The sequence below is a fragment of the Sinohyriopsis cumingii genome, chromosome 15 (assembly GCF_028554795.1).
Source record: "Sinohyriopsis cumingii isolate HCF-2022 chromosome 15, ASM2855479v2, whole genome shotgun sequence".
Lineage (NCBI taxonomy): Eukaryota > Metazoa > Mollusca > Bivalvia > Unionida > Unionidae > Sinohyriopsis > Sinohyriopsis cumingii.
In genome coordinates this window covers 87,203,757-87,225,185 of record NC_142975.1, presented here as the reverse complement: position 1 = coordinate 87,225,185, position 21,429 = coordinate 87,203,757, and the positions used below count along the sequence as shown (strand labels likewise).

The 21,429-nt window shown below is 37.0% G+C and overlaps 1 protein-coding gene across 1 annotated transcript in view; it reads left to right on the top strand.

Annotated features, from left to right (window-relative positions):
* LOC149782249 (uncharacterized) overlaps nt 1-21,429 on the top strand; it is a 665,894-nt gene that overhangs the window by 30,202 nt on the left and 614,263 nt on the right. Inside the window, exons 5-11 of the mRNA XM_089935099.1 lie at nt 439-529; nt 5,000-5,111; nt 11,750-11,821; nt 12,867-13,041; nt 13,590-13,854; nt 14,439-14,647; nt 15,635-15,753. Of these exons, the coding sequence (XP_089791225.1) occupies nt 439-529; nt 5,000-5,111; nt 11,750-11,821; nt 12,867-13,041; nt 13,590-13,854; nt 14,439-14,647; nt 15,635-15,753 (1,043 nt within the window). The remainder of the gene's footprint in view (nt 1-438; nt 530-4,999; nt 5,112-11,749; nt 11,822-12,866; nt 13,042-13,589; nt 13,855-14,438; nt 14,648-15,634; nt 15,754-21,429) is intronic.

Below are 21,429 nucleotides of genomic sequence, written 5' to 3'. Positions count from 1 at the left end.
GGGGAACATGTTCAAAGGAGAAAGCAAATTATGGAGTATGTTTCTCTGAGAATACTTACCCAATCACATTACTTAAAAACCCTCCCAACCACCCCGCCATGCAAGCATCCTCATTAGTGTATCACTGCTAAAATCTAGCAACTCCTGGCAGTGGCAAGGGGAGGTAATGATCAAGAGTTATTGCCCTTTGTCTATATATGAGATTGACCAGAAAGACTTTTTATATTTTAGTAGGAGTGGATTTGCGAGGTTGCAGGCTAATATTCCTAAAGTAATGTGATTGGGTAAGTATTGATGGAGAAACATAATTTCCTTAAAAATTTGCATTCTTGAGAACAGCAGTGTCCATGATTTAGAAAATACTTGTCTGTGAGCTGCTTGCAAAAGTCTAGTTACATGGTATCTTAGTCACATTTAATTCTGCTGATATGATTTCAGATAAAGCAGAGACAGATGAAGATGAATATCACACAGGCCTGGGAGGCTGTTAGTGGAAATTTGACATGTATGAAAAACCAACCAGAGAAAGGTTAGTTCCACATATTAATTTATGTTTAAAAGCATACTGTAAAGTCTGGATAATTCATATCTATAAATCCTCTCATATCCTGTCAAATCTGGGTAAATCATGCCTTCAGCATTCTCTCACTATGAAATCTGGATAATTTGTGCCCACAACATTTTCTTCTATGCTGTAAAATCTGGATAATTCATATCAACAACATTCTTTAACATACTGAAGAATCAAAACTCAAAGAAACAGTATTTGCTGTCTTAATAGTTCCTCTGTTTCTGATTGGTTATTTTGATTATATGTGTCTCTTCTACCACCTCTAAGGGATGGAGATACAGTGGTCCCCCTCATGAATGGCCCCGCCTGACCAGTGGCCACCCACTTATTAAGGCCAGATTCCCTTGGCACCAACGCGTTTGTGTTAAAAATTACCCCTCAAGAAAGGCCACCCCTCTAACTTGACCAGCAGACAGCATATTATTGCAAAAATATATAATTTATTCCTCACAAGTGGCTACATTTTATTATTAATATGTGTCCAGAAACAACATTTAATTGATGTGGTAAGGTAAAGTAATCTGATTATCTTTCCTGGTGTTATTTCCAGATATCAGGCTTTTGTTGTGCAAAGAAGTGCTGGCTAAAGTACATGTACCACTAAGGTGTTTGTAATATTAATGCTGATGTTTAAAGGAAATGGGATCAGCAATGTTTTGATAGAGTTTATGGCTTCACACATAATTTTTTTTGTTGTGATGATTATGACTGGACATAACTGTCAGGATCATAACATTGGCAGCATAGGCTAAATATAGATATTGTGGATTAACACACAGAGTAATTAACCTTGAACGAAACAGGGTACCAAACAAAGACCGTAAAATCTTGTGACTGTACATGTATCACATCCTTGATAAACAAGGAATTTTGTTTACACTACAAAAGTTTTATCTGCATAATTAAATTACAATATTGTACAATTAACAGCATAGGAATACATTGTTACAAAACTTTAACATGTCATCACCTAAATGGAGAAATAATACTCCAGAAGGAAAAGTAATAGTTATTCGACATAACAACAATTGACAGAGTTCACTTCATGATAAATTTTATGTTGGGAAGACTCAAATAAACAACATCATAACAGATATGGAAAATATTCTGCAGCAGTGGAAAAATGGAGTAAATGGAAAGATAATTATTTTAAATATGAAACAATGTATGTGCCAAAATTTAATTAATGTTTTTAAATGGTTTTGTAATGTGTGTGCCAGCAATACTCTATTCATATTTCACGCCTAAGAATAGGAACTATTAATTTATGTTACCTTGAAATAATTCTGTTTTTAAGAAAAGAACATTTAAATAATTAATGCTACTTTTAAATGAAGATAATAACTGCTTCAAGTTATATGTAGATTTTTTTACTATATACACATACCTATAAATACACATACATCTCATAAATAGAGTCCCACTCTGGAATGGCCACCCATCTTATATCTTATATGGCCTCATTCCCCCTTTGCAGAAGTGGTGGCTGTATAAGAGTGGGACCACAGTATTGATTTTGTGCTGTCCATCAGAGTGTCATTCTTCTATCAACTGTTTTGTAAAGCATTGCTTAAAGACTAAGGAGCTAAATCAGACCATAATTCTATTCAGATACCTTAGGTCTGACCCGAGACCTGATTAAGTTCTGGTTACTGTCATCTTGCTTTCCAGTTATTTTTTGGCAACGTTGTTGAATATTTTAGACTTTTTAAATTGTTTGGAGAAATGTGTTTAAGCAAAAAGCACATAAGGTAGATAAGAGATCTGCCCTGTTATTTTTGTATTTCTGTGCAGAATAGTTGATTTAATTTTCAGGTTATTGCAGCAAACTTCTCTTGCTCAAATGTATTTTTTAAATCTTTTTGGACATGGACATTTGTGTACTAAACTGTTATTAGCACAATTAAGCCAAACCCAATTAAAGTAGACAAATGATGTTTTGTAAACATAATCTTAATCATATATACATATTAAAATGAGATCTCAGGCCACAACAGCTATTTCATTTTCTTCACACAATAATTTTGAACTTATTGGACTTGTGCTCTTTTGACAACAACTATGCTAGCACAATTTAGCAAAAAAAATTGTGATATTGTATTGTGTTGGGGGTCAAGGCCATATAAAATGAAATAGATCGACAGCTCAAACTTTTCTTATTTACTCAAACCTTTCTCCTTTCTTTTTCATTTACTCAAAAACCTTTCTTTCTCATTTACTCAAACCTTTCACATTTACTCAGACCATACTCATTTACTAGATCTCTCCAGTGTATTGTAGTGCCAACAAATGATGCTTTCACTACAAAATTTCTTGGGGCCCTGAGTGGCTGAGTGGTCTAAAGCATTCACTATTTTGGATCACTGCTATCTCACCTCAGTTTGGCCAATATGGGTATGTGAGAAAGCTTGCCACTATCTTCTTGTGGGTCGGTGGTTCTTTCCAGGGTTTTCCCACGTGCTCCCTGCACCATTCATACTGGCTGCCATGTATAGCTTATCTTGTGTTGAGAAATGGCGTTAAATCCTACATCAACAACAATAACAACAAGAAAAGTTCTTATTATGATTATAAAGGCTGAAAACAAAACAAACAGTCAACACAGTTTATAATATTGCTTCCATGCTTAATGTGTTTTCTCACACAAAATTTTGTGTTCATGTTCAAAATCCAGAAATATTTTATTTGAAAATAGAATGATGTATATAACAGAGATATGGTAATCAAAGCATGAAATGACAAGATCATAGTTAAATGTATATAGCAGGTGAAAATTAGCATAAATGCTTGATTCATCATAATTCACATAATCTCTAAATCAAATAATCCCAATTCCCAAACTAATCTTACACAGAAAAATGAAGAAAAAATGAATAGTTACCAAAATTTGTTCATATGACATTCTGAAGTGGTATTTAGTCAGCTAAATTTCACATAAACGGAAGTGTACAAATCCTGTTTTGAGTTTTGCTGACTTAGATTTAGCCTGCAATATTTTTACAAAGACATTTTTGTGTTTTTTATTCCCAGATTTTAACCTCACAGATCTCATTCAGACAAAAGTAAAAATTCTCCTAATTTGCAAATCTGAACCTTTCTAATTTGATTTTATGTTAGACTGACTAAAATCTAGACCTTAAAGATCAGGGACCATATCTGTCACACTCTTGAAGAATAAAAGAGATCATATTATATACCTTCCTTGAAGTTACCCCTTGTTTGGCCATGTACCATTGTCAAATAAAGACATTATGAGAGGGTGGGAGTTGCTTTCAAAAACAAATCCCTTCTAGTTATCTATTAACATTGTTTGGATTCTACCTTTTCCATTGGCTATTTTTCATTTCATTGAACTTTTTATAATCACTGTTAAACCTGGTCTTAATTTAACCTACGTAAGTCTAAAGTTGAGTTTAGACTGAACACATTTGGTAAACAAATTTAAGACCAAACTTAAATTTAAACTAGTCAGATTGCAGACCTGGCCCCCATTTCGTCAACACAAGTTTTAAAGTTGAGCACAAGACACTTGATTGGTCAGTTTTAAGTCACACTAATGACTTCCAGCAGAATTGGGTGCATGGATTTTAGACTTAAGTTTATTTCCAGGTTCAGTTTCTTGAAATGCATGCCATTTAGTTTCCTTTAAGTCTAGACTTAATTTATGTTGGTGAATTTCAGGCCTGATTGGTCAGTTTTAATTTGGGCTTAAATTTCAGCCAATCAGGTTGCTGAATTTAAGTCCTGGTTTATTTCTGTTTCTGATATTCAGGTCAGATTACCTAAATTTAGGTCTAAAGTTCTTTTGGGAAAGTTCAGGCCTGATTGGTCAGTTAATTTTCAGCTATTAGAGTTCAGATCCAAGTTTAACATTCTATTCTTGAAATTCAGGTCAGATTTGGTTAAATTTAACTCTAGACTTAAGTTCTTTTGGTGACTTAATGCCATTTATTTGTAAGGTAAAGCTGAAACTTTTCAGAATGCATTGTTATAGATTCCTTTATCAAAATGAAAATGTGATTAATTATATAAGTACTTTAAGTAAGTGATTTGAAATATAAGTATAGATACTTATATTTTCCAGGTTTTAAAATTTTGGACTAAGTTTAGGTAAACATATTCTCAGAACTGCTAGTATCTTATCTGATTTGTAATGTGTGAAGTGATCGAGAGTTAATTACTGTCCATCTGTCCTGGTTTGTGAAGCACAAAACAGCTTTGCATCAAATGAATGAAGCTGTTAATGTTTCTTTGTTGTCACACATAGATGATTATATTTTTTACAGAAAAGTTGTACTCTGTAAGTAATGTTTATTTGCCTTCTTTTCATGTTTTTGTTTGTCTTCACATGCACTGAAAAATTAGTTTAAAAAAATGTTCTAGCATGCTAGCTTTTTAGTAGATAATAAACTGATTTCTTGCTTTTAGGTTCACCTCAGTTGAATACCTGCTTTTTCAACATTGTCCAAATCTTGAAAGATCTGCCTGATGAGGAGCTGACCAAAGTGGCCCAATTCTATTTCCAGGATGGCATGCCAATGTTAGTATTGAAGAGCACTTAAATATTTTTTGTAAGGATGAAACCATACATCTCTGCCACACATTGATATGATTAACGATACACATCATATGATATGATACATTATTGATATACATACATATCAACATGATGGTTTTTTAAATCTTGAGAAGGTCTGTCACTCAGGTTCACTGGTAGAGTTGTGCTGTTCTATATGTACTGACATACTGGACTGGTTTCATTTCCAGTGTGCAGATTACAGAAGCACATAGACTTACACAGAGACATTCTCATTCTGAACAACAACAAAAACATACTTGTACAAAACTCAGTTGTAAGTGATTTTAATTCAGCTGTTTAGGCCATTTCAGACTTCTCCATTCAATCAGAAACAGGATTCGTCTTTGTAACTACACCCTTTTTTTTGCACTGCATGAATGCTTTAACTCATTAACCTCTGAGCCTAATAGCTAGGTATTTAGCATATTAGGAACTGTCATCTTATAACATTTAGCATATTAGGAACTGTCATCTTAATAACATTTAGCATATTAGGAACTGTCATCTTATAACATTTAGCATATTAGGAACTGTCATCTTATAACATTTAGCATATTAGGAACTGTCATCTTAACTCATTAACCCTTGAACCAAACAGCTAGGTATTTCCCTACAGCATATGTGCAGAGAGATCACCTAGAGCAGTGTTAGCCTTAACAGTGCCGGTATCTCTGAGACTTGCTGCCAGCACTTGGCTTGCAGATTTTTATATAGGTGGCTACTTGCAATAAATTTGTTATTATTTTATTTGTATTCTTTTAATGAAGCTGAAATTTGGCACAGCAGTTCTCAATAAAATTATGTACATGATGGTATAAATTTCATACTACATACAGAAATAAAACTCATACATAAAGATGAAATAAATGATTTTCTTACTAATTTGTTTCTCTTGCCATGAATTATCCATACAATCCATTATGAATTCATACTGTATAATTAACACTATCAACACATGAAATTTATTCCATTTTATGTACACAGAAATTCCACTTGTCAACTTTCTTGCAAACTTAACCTCGTGTGAATACTTATCAGAGTCTGTTAAGTAAAAGTCTATTCACAGCGGCTGATTCTTGTAATTTTCATCATTTTCTAATCTAAATATTTCCACTATTTTTGCCGCTATTGAAATCAAATTTTTTTCCCTTTGTTCAGCAGTGTTCACTCTATCTGTGTAAGTTAAACTTTTATTGGTTAAATTGCCTGTATGATTAGGAAATGGCTTGAAATGAACCAATGGTTTGTGCCGATTTAACTTGACATGTGGGATACAGGCTTAGATTAATACTGCCACTCAGATTCGGCACTTGGGAAACAAGCTAGGTAAACTGTGCCATGTTATCGTGGCACTTGGGAGATGAGGAAGGTAAAGTATGACGAGTTATAGTGGTGGCATGGGTTAATGAGATAAACACAGTTTATTAACAGTTCCATGTCCTCACTTAATAAATGCTTTAAACTCAGTTTATTAACAGTTCCATGTCCTCACTTAATCATTTAAACACAATTTATTAACAGTTCCATGTCCTCACTGCATGCATGCTTTAAACACAGTTTATTAACAGTTCCTTGTCCTCACTTAATGAATGCTTTAAACACAGTTTATTAACAGTTCCATGTCCTCACTTAAATCTGGAAGGAGTTACGGTGCTGTCATCAAAACAGAAGAAATAGTGCAATTTCCTATTGTAAGGAAATCTTTACTTGAACAAGTCCAAGTATGGGAGCAGAATCATGACTAACTACCAGATCCTTCATGTTGTACTTCCTGAAGATGCAAAATGAACACATGGCCACAGGCAATCATTTCTGTCAGTGATGAAGAAAATTACTGACAGCATCTACTCCCCATTACGGGGGCTCCGAGTTGCCGAGTTGTCTAAAGCGCTCTCTGTTACGGATCACTGCCATCTTACCTCTGTCTGTGTGGGTTCGAGTCTCGGATTCAGCTAATGTGGGTATGTGAGAAAGCTTGCCAGTAGCTTCTCGTGGGTCAGTGGGTTTTTCCGGGGTTTTCTTGGATTCTTCCTCCACCAATAATACTGGCTGCCATGTATAGCCTATCATGTGCTGAGAAATGGCATTAAACCCTACAACACCTACTTTCCATTACAAATTAAGAAGGTGAAAATAACTTGCATGATTTGGTGCTGTTTTTTTTGTAATCCATGGTCATGTTCAGTTGCAGATAACATATATTGGTGGAAAGGGAGACATTTCCAACTTGTTCCCCATGTACAATTTCAGTACATTACAGATAATTATTAGCTACTTTTGGATGACTTTTTCTGTTGCTTTGTGTATATTTGTGTATCGGTTTGGGTGTCAATTGTTCAGGTGTGTCATGAATAAACTACAGTTCTGACTGGTGGTTATTGTTTTACCTTGGACTCAAACATCCAATCAGAATTGAATGTAAATTATTTCATTGCATGACATGCTGGAATGTAACCTTTAAATTCTATCCAAGTAGACAAGATGCAAACCAACAGGGAACTTTAAGTAAAAGTGGTTGTAGATAATCAAAATATACTTATACTTGTAGATAATCAATAAAGTACTTAAATCACACATAAGGAACAAATCAGCAATTTCTTTATTTTGTTATCAGTGGCTGAACATCTGATGGGATACAATAATTACTGTATTAAGCCAAAACGCTTTCTAAATAAATGTAGTCAAACTCTAGTACTAATCTGGGTCACTGAGGAAGAAAATGATGGTTAAAATTGTTGATCGGCTTTAGTTTTAAAGATATGATACTGGGTCAGTATATACGACCCATGACTTGGGAATGACGGAGGATAAGTGAGTTATAAAGGGAAGGGATCTAAATTTTAATCAGAAATGACTAAAATACATCTTTAACTGGATTTTTGAATAAATCTGTGACTGGGTTTGGACAGTACTTGCTTTTTAGGCAAAACAGTGACTGATGCGATCTGAAGCTGGTATTGCACCACGCATGATATGAATTGCATCATGTTATTCCCAGAAGTCATAGATGATGCAATTATAACTAAGCTTACATCACTCTGCTGAACAAATTGCCCTATATCAGCTTTAGAAATCATAGTGTTGTTCTGTCTTATTTGTCAGTGTTTGATTTTGCAAAGGGACACATTTCTGTTTAGCCAAAGTGAGCAGAGATGCCTTGTACTTGTGTGAACAATGTAGATAACTTATGCTATGTTTGTGGTGAAGTGACTTTTGCGTCACAAAAGTGCAGTATAACCACTATGGTTAAGAAAGCCTATCACCTTTATTTTGGCTGCAAAATTAGAGATCGGGACAAGAGGTGGCCAGTGGTTGAACAGGAAATCTCTGTCTTTTGTGGTGCCAATGATTTGGAGAGAGCCAACATATTATATCAGCAATGGTTTCTTCTGCTTGGTGCCTCAAGTTGGGAAAGGTGTGTCAAAGAAGAAAAAGTGGACGGTGCATTATCCAAACATTCTAACTTTTATATGCCCAGTACCCCACAGAAAAGGACTGCTGGTTCGTGATGCACAGAATCATTCTCACTTGAGTCAGACGAGGAAGTGGAAGAGGATCAAACTTCTTGTCCTGACCCATCAACATCACAAGACCCATATTTTCTCCCATCCTGCTCCTTTGAACCACACCTCATAACACTAGGTGAACTGAATGACCTTTTCTGGGATTTGGAACTATCCAAGAGTAAGGCAGAGCTGTTTGTCTCCAGACTACAGCAGTGGAATCTCCTGGCAGGTGATGTTAGGATTTTCATGTTTTGTGACTGTCAGAAGGATCTTGTCCCATGAAAGGTGATCTTGTAGCCTGCAACAACATCGATGGTGCAGCCCTAAACATCATTCATGATCCAGACGTGAGGAGATTGTTTATTGATTCATCAAAGACAAGTGTTAAATCTGTTTTGCTGCATAATGGCAATGTTTTGCCATCAGTGTCAGCTGGCATCAGTAAACAAAACACAAGCAGCTTTCAGATACCTTCACGGAAAATTTCCAAGATTAAGTGAAGCTAAGATAAAGGAATGTGTCTTTATTGATTCTTAAATTCGTGAACTTCTTCAACATGATGTATGTGTCCGTGCACTACGTGGCAATGAAAAGACAGCATGGAAGGCCTTCCAGTTAGTGGCAACAAATTTTCTTGGAAACAACAAGGCAGACAACTACAGGAAATTGGTGGATAACCTTCTCAAGGCATACAAAAACTTTGGTTGCAACATGTCACTCAAGATACATCTTTTGCACTCTCATCTAGATTTTTTTCCCACCGAACTTCAGAATGTTGAGTGATGAGCATGGTGGTCGATTTCACCAGGACATTGCAACAATGAAGAAATGCTATCAGGGTAAATAGAACCCGTAAATGCTTGCAGACTATTGCTGGACAGTGACAAGAGACGCTCTATTTAATGAATACAAGAGACAAACCAAGAAGTGCTGATTACTAAAGAACTAAACTATGTACTAATAGTTGTTTGCCTTTTGTTTCATAATAAATTTTATTTATATAACCCTTTTGCTGTTTTTTAAAGTGTTACATAAACAGGAGAGGTGATATTATCATGTAAAGCAACCATAAACATATGAAAAGACCTAGGTTTACGATTTATGATTAAAACTCTACTATCTACACAATATACATAGACGTAAAATGGTAAAACTTAAATATTTTGGAAACAGTAGCCAATCATTTGTTTTAATTGTCTTATTTGAATTCAGCACATCAAAATCCATAACAAATAGCACATTTTATCTCTGAAGCAGACAACTTCTGCAAAATTTAGACCATTGTAATTAGCAAGGAATTGGTGATTGGTTGGGTGGGACAATTTTCAAACCATGTGAGTTGGTCATCTTGTATACATTCCTGAAAGGTGAGTAGGTGTTGTCATAGTTTTTCTTTTCCATTATATTGAGTTCATCTGCATGCTGTGGCTGTTTCAGATATATTCTCACTTAATTGAATATAAAGGCAGAGGACTAATAATTATTCATGATAGCTGAAGATTAAATATCGTTTTGTATCATACCTTTATCTCTAGTATTGATATGGATAACAATATGGAAAAAGTATGCATATATTGATTAATCATTATTTATAATTTCATCTCTAATGTACCAGCTGTATTTTTGTAAGTGTAGCAATGCTTTGAAGAAAATAGAAAAGTTATTTTTTTTTTAATATTTAGATTTGAATATTCAACCATTTTCTATAGGTTTATATGAAAAGATAGAACGCTGTCATTGGTGCACAAAAGGCAACATCAACATCAAAGTCAAAGATATTCCCGATAGACTCAGTCTTGGCCGATTGTCTGCTAAGGAGGGAACACATTCTCTATTCAGAATGGTCCCTCTGCCTATTGGTTTTTCATCAGATTTGCCAGCTATGGGGACATCTGATGACTGATATTCTTACAACCAGGTGGAATCACAAATGTCCACCTTAATCTCCCAGGTACCAGATCCAGAAGTTTGGTCTGTCGACATGTTTTCTCTGTTGGGAGGTTCTGTGGCTCCTTGCCTACACCCCCAGTGATCTTAGTTCATAAGATTCTACAGAAATTGAGGGGCCAGAAGTGCAAAGTAATTCTGATTGCCGCTCCCCACTTTCACCAATCCGGTTCAACAATCTTCTCGCTGTAGTGATAGATTTACCAGGTTGATTCTGACTGGGCTAAATCTTCTCAAAGACCCATGGACCCGCTTGCTCAATCTTAGCTGGACCATCTTCTCCTTCACACTAGTTCTTGTTCAGAGAGCCTTACAGCGGAAACAGTTCAACTCTTCAATCTTGGAATGAATTGCATGAGCTAGGAGGCCCTCCACTTTCAAAGTTTGCAAAGGAGGTGGTGCATTTTCAGGGACTGGCATAAAGTTAAAACATCATCCCTTAGAGTGAGTCTGTCCCAACAAATATCCAACCTTTTCTTTGCCTGTTTCAGGTTGGCTCTGATTATTATTATGCATGTCCCATCATTATAGCAGGAAGTTTTGATCAGATGGTTTGGTTATCCTGATGCAACATTGTTTTGTTGCCATGAATTGGTTGCTGTCAGTGGGCGTTCCTAATGTCATCATATGATCTCTCTCCCCGTACTGAAACAGCTGAAGAGGCTTTCAGATAGGACCTAGTACATTTGCTCAAACCTTACATGAAGCAGTTCTAGCTAGTTTTTGGAGCTCAAGGAGTCCTATTTTTCCCAGTTAAAACTTGGAAAGAGGATACAAGCCCTGTCATCGAGGTTGAAGTGGGTAATATGCATGGGATACTCTGACTTAACACTAGAATAGAGTTGTCACATGAAGATCTCTGCTCATGAAATAAGAGTAATTTATGAAAGCTTTGCTTGGACAATTGCATCACTATCAAAGATATCTTCGAGGCCATCAATTAGCATGCACATTCAGCCTTTGAGTTTATTTCCAAGACTGGGCTCAACAGAGATGAACTCTGGATCTGGTAGACTCAGTTGCATAAGCAGATTCTAGACTCAGCTGACACCAGCACAACCTCAGGACAAGCACCCAGCAGTCTTTGCTGGATTTGCCTGGGCATTTTATGTGTTTAAAAAAAATCTTATAGTTTCTTCTTCCCAGATGTAAGCCATGTCACTTCCAGTTGCGCTGCTTGGAGATTGGGTTAACCTTTGAAGCCATTATTCTTCCCTCGTAAGTTACTTGGAGTATAGGTTAGATGTTCATCATTTCCTCCAACTATTACCTATTCTCTTAATGTTAATGTGATTTTGGAATGTTTTCAAAGGAGAAAGCAAATTTTGTAGTAAATTATTTTATTTTATAATATTGACTCAATCACATTATTTTAATATATTCCCATCATCCCCACAATGTAAGCATCCCATGACATGATGTTCCACCCAGCTTAAACTGGTGCCACCTGTAGGTGGCAAGAGAAGGTAATGGGCCTGAGTTATTGCCCTTTGTCTATTATAGACATAAAGATGAATTTTGTCTTAGGGAGGTCTGGTTTCAGGTAAGCATAATTTGCTACAAATTTACTGTCATACATTTATTGAATACAGTAGTGACTAATTAAAGAGTGACTGTAAAAACTTGAGCTGGTAATGTCCAAATCAAATGATGTAGTTCTGATGTAAATTTTTAGCTGATGTTGAAAAGTACTGTTTTAATTTTAAAACATTTTATATATAATTTTGTTTATGTGGTCCATAGGGTTATGTTCAGAATCAGACTGCTCTGGTGTCCTAGTGTCTAGAGTTTCCACCTTGGATGTGGGAGGACATGTGTTTGAACCCAGGAGGAGTCATACCAAAGACTCATAAACAGCTGCCTTGCATTAAGAGCTTGGTGTTTAGACTGGTTGGCCTGGTGTCAGGATAATGTGACTGGGTGGGACATGATGCTGAATATCTGTGGCATGGTGCCCCAGTACTAGGCATCACTGTAACCTGCCACACTGCAGACGTCGCAGTGATATGACTGAAAATTGTTAAAGCTACGTTGAAAATCCAAGTCACACACACACACACACACACACAGGAGTCCTGTTATAACAAGGCAATTTATAACAAAGAAGAACTGTACATGGAACATACTTTGACTGGAAAATGAAACAAATGTCAATTTGGTTTGTGTAGTTGGCAGATGCAGTGAATGCATATGACATCAGAGATGGTAGACTGGTTGAATAAAAATATTAACTTTGTTCTTTTTTTAAAAAATTTTTTTTTAGCCTTGCCAGAAGCCAGAAGGACCGTGCTAATATGATTGATGCCTTTGGAATTTTGGGGACTGAGCATGCCCAGGAACTTCTTATTCGATACATTATAATACAGCGAATGCCTGATCACAAAATGGTACAGCGGCTACTGATGCAAGTTATTGGCATGGAGAAACTTCCTACTGAGGTGAGATTCATTTGTTTTTATCTTTTACGTGCTGAGAAGTGTTATTTAAAGTGACCCCAAAATAACTTTTACAAATATTTTGAATGACTATATCTTCAGTTTGCATCATAAAAGTTAACTTACCATGTATGGTGATTTACAAAAAATATTTAAGATTCCAAATAATAGATGAAAAGGTCAGTGATTAAGGGGGTTTGGGGTTAAATCTTTTACAACATTGATTGTAGTAGGATTGTAGATTTGATCTCTTTTTGTTTGTCATGGAGGTTTTACTTCCTGCATTTCCATCCATTAGTGTGTAATTTCAGGAGTCCTCATTTTTCTCCATGTAATTATTCTCCTTAACATTCTCCAAGAATATTTGATACAAACTTTTGAAACCAGCAAATACTGAAAATATTCTTTGCAAGTAATTGTTGAGTGTTCATTGTTGTAATTTGATATCAAACTTGTTTTGTCCTGAACTGCTTTTAACATCACTCATATAAAAATCTTTTTTGGTCAAAGAAAAACATCTAAAATTTAATAGACATTATTCTGTATTTCAGTCACTGTTGAAGATGTTGGAGGATATGTGTTTTGACAGGGACAAATTTTCCACATCCATGTTCAAGGAGGACACGTATCAGAGAGCTGTGTTGACATATGGTGCAGTGATAAGCGTGATGGAGAAGGAAGGACATAAGGAGCGTGCTCAGGCCGCCATACAGAAGTTTCATGATATGCTTGGCCTTCATGGTAGTAAAGAGAAGATCTTGTATGAATATTCATCAGATATATTTAAATTAGTTCATGATATGCTTGGCCTTCATGGTAGTAAAGAGAGGATCTTGTATGAATATTCATCAGATATAATATATCTAAATTAGTTCATGGTATGCTTGGCCTTCATGGTAGTAAAGAGAGGATCTTGGTTTTCATCGTAGTAGAGAGGGTTTTGAATATGAATATTCATCAGATAAAAATGTATTTAAATTCATGATAAGGTTGGCCTTCATATTAGTAAAGAGAGGATCTTGTATGAATATTCATGACAAATAAACGATACTTAAGTTAGTTAAGACAGAATTACATAAAACATGACAATATATGTCTAGCTTCATCTGTTCAGAAAGTATTGTAGATTGTTCTTGAATGTAAAACATTTAGAAAGTGCTTTTGCTTGCTTTTTAATTATACATGTTTATGTTGGATGTCTGAAATTGAGTGAACTTGTGTGGGGTCTAAAAGATTTAGAACTTGTTTGCACATCTATATTCTTTTTGTATTAAGGTGAAAGGTTCGTCTTAAGACCTTTGGCATAAATGTTATGAATACAGCTAAGTTCTTGTATGTGTGTTAAGTATCCATTGTAATGTCCTTGTTTCGTAACTAATTTTTAATCACATGTTTTACAGATCCATGGGAGTATCGACATAAACGAGAGTTAATGACACCTGAAGAAAGAGAGGCCTACATTCATGACAAAGTTACATTAATTGGAGCCCTAGGCAATGCAGCTCATCATAGTTCTCTGGAATACATTGTATCCCACATCAACAGCACGAATTCCCCTTGGATCAAGCGTGCAGCCATACATGCCTTACGTGACTATCACCACGCAGAGGTAGGTCATTGAAATAGCCTTAAGTTATAATAAAATGTGAGTATTTTCTTTGAGAAAGGAAATTTTTTTCATGTAATGGTTCCTCAAAATTGTATAAATTAACAGTTACCTTAGTGTAAAATTGGAAAATGATGGTGATTTCATGCTGCTGAAATATTACAAGTTTTGTTGATACTGTAAAACAACAGATTGTAGCTTTTGCCATTTCTTTATAAGCCTGCCATTAGATTAATGATGTTCACTGATCTGCCTGCACACTTCTACAGTTACCATACTTTGTGAATGGGTTGTACTTGAGGTAGGGAAGAATCCTATTAATGGGTGAAAATAGACAAGGTCAGGGTCACTTACTAACAGAAGAAAAATGGTTTCTGCACAACAGCAACAACAGTTCTTTGCTATTTACAATGGTCAGACTGTGTGGATAGCTTGGCAGTTGGATTCAAGGAAAAATCATGCTGATTTTTGTGTTGAAAAGTCTAATGCTAAGATCGTTGCCACTGAATGAAGCAAAATTATTTCTGCACAGTGACTCAAGTTCTCCACCATCTATAGTTACCATATTTTGTTGGTGACTTGCACTTGGGTTATGAAAAAGTCCTAATGATTTTGGAGTCTAAAGGTCAAAGGCCAAAGATCACTGTGGCTAAAAAATGTAAATTATTTTCACACAATAAGACTAATTGCACATTTTGTACCAGGGCTAGACTGTGAGGATGGCTTGCACTTGGGGTAAGGAAGACACCTGTGAAAGATTAATGTTCATGGTTTTTTTAAAGGAAGAAAAATAGTTTCTTTACAGAACTTTAAGAGATATACATAGAATGTTGTTAAACATGCTATTCATGGTAATCTTTATAAAAAAAACAGTAAATCTGCATAAATTTAATTTATGAATAAGTAAGTATACATCACTTATGATATTGGTTTTATTGATTCCGTTAACTTTTCTTGGAAATATGCTGAATTGTTTTGTTCAACCAACAGGTTGCAGACTTTCTTCTTCACACAGCAGCCAATGATGAAGATGAGTATGTCCGATATGATGCCATGCTTCAATATCAGTCCCACCCCAGGGCCAATGTTATTATTACAGACAACCAAAGGTGGGTGGAGTACCTATTTTAGGGAGGTTTAGTGGTGAGGGTAGTGTTTTCATGATGATGAGTTTTTATGATATAAATGATGCTGCTTAATATAGGACCATATGTTTATGATATGATACGTTCACAGGTCTTTAGTTAGGCAGTATTTTAGTGGTCTAGTAATTTTCAACCCATTACTAGTTTCTGCTTTAGTTTGTGTCGTTTGTGTCTTTTCCACAGAATATTATTTTATAAGGTCTATATGCAATTTCAAAGCATGGAAGTCTGCCATGACTCATGCTTTGTTACATTATGTATACATTGTTTCTGATATACACCATCTATAATATGTAGTCAATGGCAGTCTGGGCTGCCAAGTTAGATAAATTATGCTAGTAGCTAGCTAGTCACCTACTAATTTGCTAATCTGTACTTTGTTTTCTGTCTTCTTGTGCCAACCACATACCATTCACACCAGATGCTGGCACTACTGGGAAGGCTGGCTTTGCCAAATATTAGATTGCTCACAGCTTATCTTAAAGGGGAAGCTCGTGTCTAGGACAGACATGACTGAGCAGAGGCATCAGTTTCCTTAGTTATGTGCACCCCCATTGATCCCTATGATGCAGTAGTACAGTGGTGGTATGAAACTGATTGGAGCTCACTGGACTTCCCTGTTCCCTCAGAAAGGGGGGGGGCTTCGGGTTTCATTCATCAATAGTCCCCATGCCTACTCTACATGAATACACCGTAAGATCCTTCATTCAAGGAGCTTTGTGCCGAGGCCACATTCCCCAGTGTTTTATTCAGAACTGTTGCTTTTCAGAATGCAAACAAGAGGTGGAGGCCTATCATTGACCGGAGTCTTCTCACCCTACTCAAGATGGGTATGGTGAGATCAATCTCCCTCTCCATCAGACATTGCGAGTATGCCTTCAGTCTTGATCTGACAGACACATTCTTTCAGGCCCCTATCCACCACATCTATTGCTAGTTTCCCTGATGCACTTACCACAACACAATTATCAATTCGTCATTCATCCCTTCAGTCACACCATCTGGGCTTTCCCTCAGACTGGATTGCATTATCTCCCTCTTCTGGGCAACATCATCTAGGGCAGCATACCTGGGCAGCATCCTATAGAAACATGGTAAGTCATACCCTACTCCAAGGTGGGAATAATCTTCCTTCTCTTCTAGATCATCTAGGCCTTTTAGTGAACTGGGAAAGTCAGAGCTTCAGAATTTTGTCCATTAAGGTATGGACTTCTTAACCAATCGGAATCTGGCACATCCCCTTGTGTTCATGTTACCAGATTCGTTGAACTCATTGAGTCCATTTCCAACAGGACTTGGATTTCATTGGGAGAATTCTTGCTACTGTTTATTATGAGGCACCGGACTTGATCCCACTTGACCATCTCTTTATGTGGGCCTTGCCAGCACATTGTCATCTCACTTTATGTCCTCTTAATCAAGTAGTCATGATCACACCCAAAATTTGATCATTCCCACATCAGTGGGGTAATCCAGGTTGGCTGACCATTGGAATCCCGCTGAGGAACCCCAGATGGAATAACGTAAAGTACCACCACCAGTGGGCATGGTGGGAGTGCCCACCTGACCTTTGCTACCATTAGCTACAGCTGGGGAATGGCTTCTTTGCATCAAGATCTTAGAAATTAAGGCTGCCATTAATGCCTTTCATTTCTGTAAAGATCTCACCTGCAGAGATAATGGTCCTCTTTTTTTTATGATAACTCTGTGGTGGTGACCTAACTCCTCAAAAAGGGGAACTACTGAACCACTTGTCCAGTATATTCTGACCTGGCATTTTCTGTGGGGGTGCAACAACTTCCTTATCAACATACAAATGAGACACCTTCTGGCTGCATCAACTACTTGGCCAAGAATTAATCCAGAGGTAGTCATGTCCTTCACACAGAATGGTCCCTACATCAATTGGTCATCACTCAGATTTATGCACTTCACGGGCATCTGATGATCAACCTCTTGGCAATGAGGTGGCATCATAAGCTACTCACCTTTGTCTCCCCAGTTCTAAACACAACAGCTTGGGTCATTTGACACACTGTCAGCCAATTGGAAGGGGTTGTTGGTCTCTGCTGCTCCTTCTACAGTGCTAAAGTTGGGGGGTCAAAATGGCAAGATGATTTAGATAGCCCCTCTTTGCAGGGGCAAGCCCTGTATCTACTTTTCCTAATGATAATGCCCCCAGAAAGAGTCTCGCCAACCTGAATCAACTGCCCTCTTCTTCTACATGCTCGGCTCTTACCAGTTCAGCCTTCTGAGTCGAACAATTCCATCCTTCAGTTGTGGAGAATCTCGAGAGTGACCAACTACATTGTCCCTCTGCATGTCTCTATCCCTCAACTGGCTGACTTTTCTCTGGCTCTGTTCACTGAGGAGAAACAGTCGGGCCCCAATTACTACCAAATGCTTCTGCCCCATGATTTTGGACACATTCTGGCGTCATGGCAACATGTTTTTGGATAGGATAGAGTTCCATCGAATCCTTTAGATCATATTGGTTTCTTTGACCATTATCCCTTATTTTGTCTCTAAAGGGATCCAATCCTGGTTTTTAACATCACTCGATTCAAACCCCTTCAAACTTCTAGCCTACACATTGCTAAAGTCACTATCTGCAGACCATGTTTCCTGATAGCTTTAGCTTCTGCATGCAGGATAAGAGGGCTGCATATCCCTTTATGTTGACCCAAATTCCCCTCAGATCAGATTGGAGGGTTAGGTGGTTCTTATGATCCTGTTGGGCCTCATAGTCCATAATAGGTTACTGTCTGTCAGTAAATCAAACAATTGTCCCTTGCTCTTCTATAACCAGGTTGAGAACAGCAACCATGAAAGATCCTGTTCGAGCTCTCAAGGACTCACTTGCAGCTCACAGGCATCTGTCATGCGCAAATGATGCTTCCTTGCAGTGTGAGACAGACCACATTATATCACCCTTCAAGCCCATTCTTTGGGGCTCAAGTGGGTTGTACACTTGGTGTACTCTGAGGTCTCACCAGTTCAGAGTTGTCTCTCGTAGTGTACTGCTTTGATGTTTCAAGTAATCTCTGTGAGCCAGAACACAGGATATCATGCTTCATGGCCTTTAGTCTTGGTTGAAGTGGACCGTATGCTTGGTGTACTCCGACGTCTCATTAGATCAGATTAGCCTTACATAGATTACTGCTCAGAAGTCTCAAGCCATCTCTGCAGGCCTCACTTTTGAACACAATGTTTTGATGGGAGATATAGTTGAAGCTGATGGCCGGCATGTAGAGTCAACCCTCTCAAATTTTATGTCTGAAATTTTGCATTGCAGAGACAAACTTGGATTTGCTAGGGTCAGTGGCAGCAGCATAGATGGCCACCAGACCCAACTAGATCAATCAACACAGCCTGTTAGATTTACTGGATTTGCCAGTGAACTTTTTTGTTGGTGAGAAGATTTCAGCTTTATCATCTAAACCATATAAGAGTTCCAGATCAAAGGATCCAAGTCTGTGTTGCTTGTGTTATTAGGAGAATGTGTTATCTTTCATATGGGGAATCCAACCACTCATCCCCAGAAGGATACTTGAGGTAGAGGTCAGATGCTTAGCATTACCTCGTCGTATTATAAACTGTCTTTTCTTAAGGTAAGGGTGCATATAGTCCAAATTGTCTTAAATCTGGATGCAACCCAGCCAGTATCATTATGACAAATTAGCATAGGTTGACAGAATACCAGTCTGGGGGATGTGGAGGGTGGGAATGAAGAAAGGGGATTTGTTTCTGAGTGGGAACATATATGATCAGAAACCATTTTGGAGTTTTAGGCCCTTCCCAAGACTAACTTCGTTATCACAGATAAGCAAAGATTGACAGATTGTAAATCTGGAAGATATATAGGGTGGGGATGAGGAAAGGGGATTTGTTTCTGTTAGTGGGGACATTTATGATAGAAACCATTTGAAGCTTTAGGCTTTTCCCAAGGCTAACGTCATCATCACAGATTAGGAAAGATTGACAGATTACAAGTCTGAGAAATTTGAATGGGGATGGAGATGAGAAAAGGGAGCTTATTTTCATGAGAAGTATTTATGATATGTTGCCATGCTGTTAGTAGTGATGGCATACCATGCTGTACCTTTTTGCGTTTTCAAAATCCAATGTCTTCATCACAAATCAGCAGAGGTAGGTAGAGTGCCAGTGAGGAAGGTGATGAAGGGGAGGGCTGGATGGGTTATTATTAGGAGGACTTAGATCGCAGTTATTTTTCCTATATGCCTCTGCATTTTCTTTGTCAGCACTGGATGTTCCATTGTGTCCAAATCCTCGTGAAGTTCTTGTCATGGTTATCTGGCATTATTTGAGAGGCTGAACTGTGAACAAAGCAACTTGCAATGAGTTATGCATTTTACTTCTATACTAGCATTACTCACTCTGCACCTTTGCTAAAATACAGACTACCACACCATAATTCTCGTATTTTAAAGAATAAACAATTTTCCTTAAATCAGGTATGTGCAACTTTCTTTGGGTCATGTCCAGATAAGCAATTTTTTAAGTCACGTCCTTTGATGTAAATATGTGAGCTGGATCTGGCCTACTGGCCATAGGTTTAAATGTCTGCTGTAAATCAGTACCAAGAACACTTTAATCTGGCCTACTGGCCATAGGTTTAAATACCTGCTGTAAATCAGTACCAAGAACACTTCAATCTAATTCTTACATCACCACCAAAATGAGAGGAAACATTGCTCTACAAATTGATTGGGGCAACAATCATGGTTACTGACCTAAAAGTTAAAATTGTGATCTATGGGGAGGAGTATTTATTATAGGAGCCATTTTACATTATTAGGACCTTCTCAAAGCCAATGTCCTCCATACGGATCAGCATACAGGTCAGCCTGACTGGGTGATATGGAAGGGTAAGATGTGTAAAGGGTAGATATTTTCATGATGAGTATATCCTGCTGTACGTTTTAGAGTTGTGTGGTATGACTAGTACATTGGTTTACCACGTATTGTTTTCTTCTGGTGGTAGATACCATGGTACTATTTTTTTATACTATATTGGTATTTTGGTGGTTGCCATCAGTAAAGAATGTATGGATATTACAAATTTAATAATATTAATAGCATGTTTTCTTTTTTCATGACAAATAATTAAAAGAAATATTATTCTTTTTTATGAAAACAGTTTATTTTGTCTCAAATAAAATTTGAATATTACAAATTTTATTTGAGACAAAATGATATTATTATGCCTTAATCACATGTTTGATATGTATGCCAATGTGGTGGCCATATGTAATGTTGTGGAAGATATTTTGGTCAAATCCAGTTATTGAAAAAGTTCAGATTAAAAAATGTCACATTTTAGTTAGTTTCTAGTGTTTATTAATGTGTTAATTGCCTGTATTCCTTTGTAAGAGTTTGAATCATTCTCGGATTTTCAGGAAAGCATTGCTTTCTGTTCAAATTGTATGTAATTTCTCGGGTTTGCTAAATATTTTCTCATTTGCTGAATAAGTGTGATTCATGCTTACTGTTCCTGTCTGCCGGGATGATGGCATCCCACTCAAAGATTCCTGGCCTGTTATATCAGTAGTGTAATAGTAAATTGTAGGCTTCAATGTCAACACCTCCCCATTTTTATCAACAAGCTCTCTAATAACA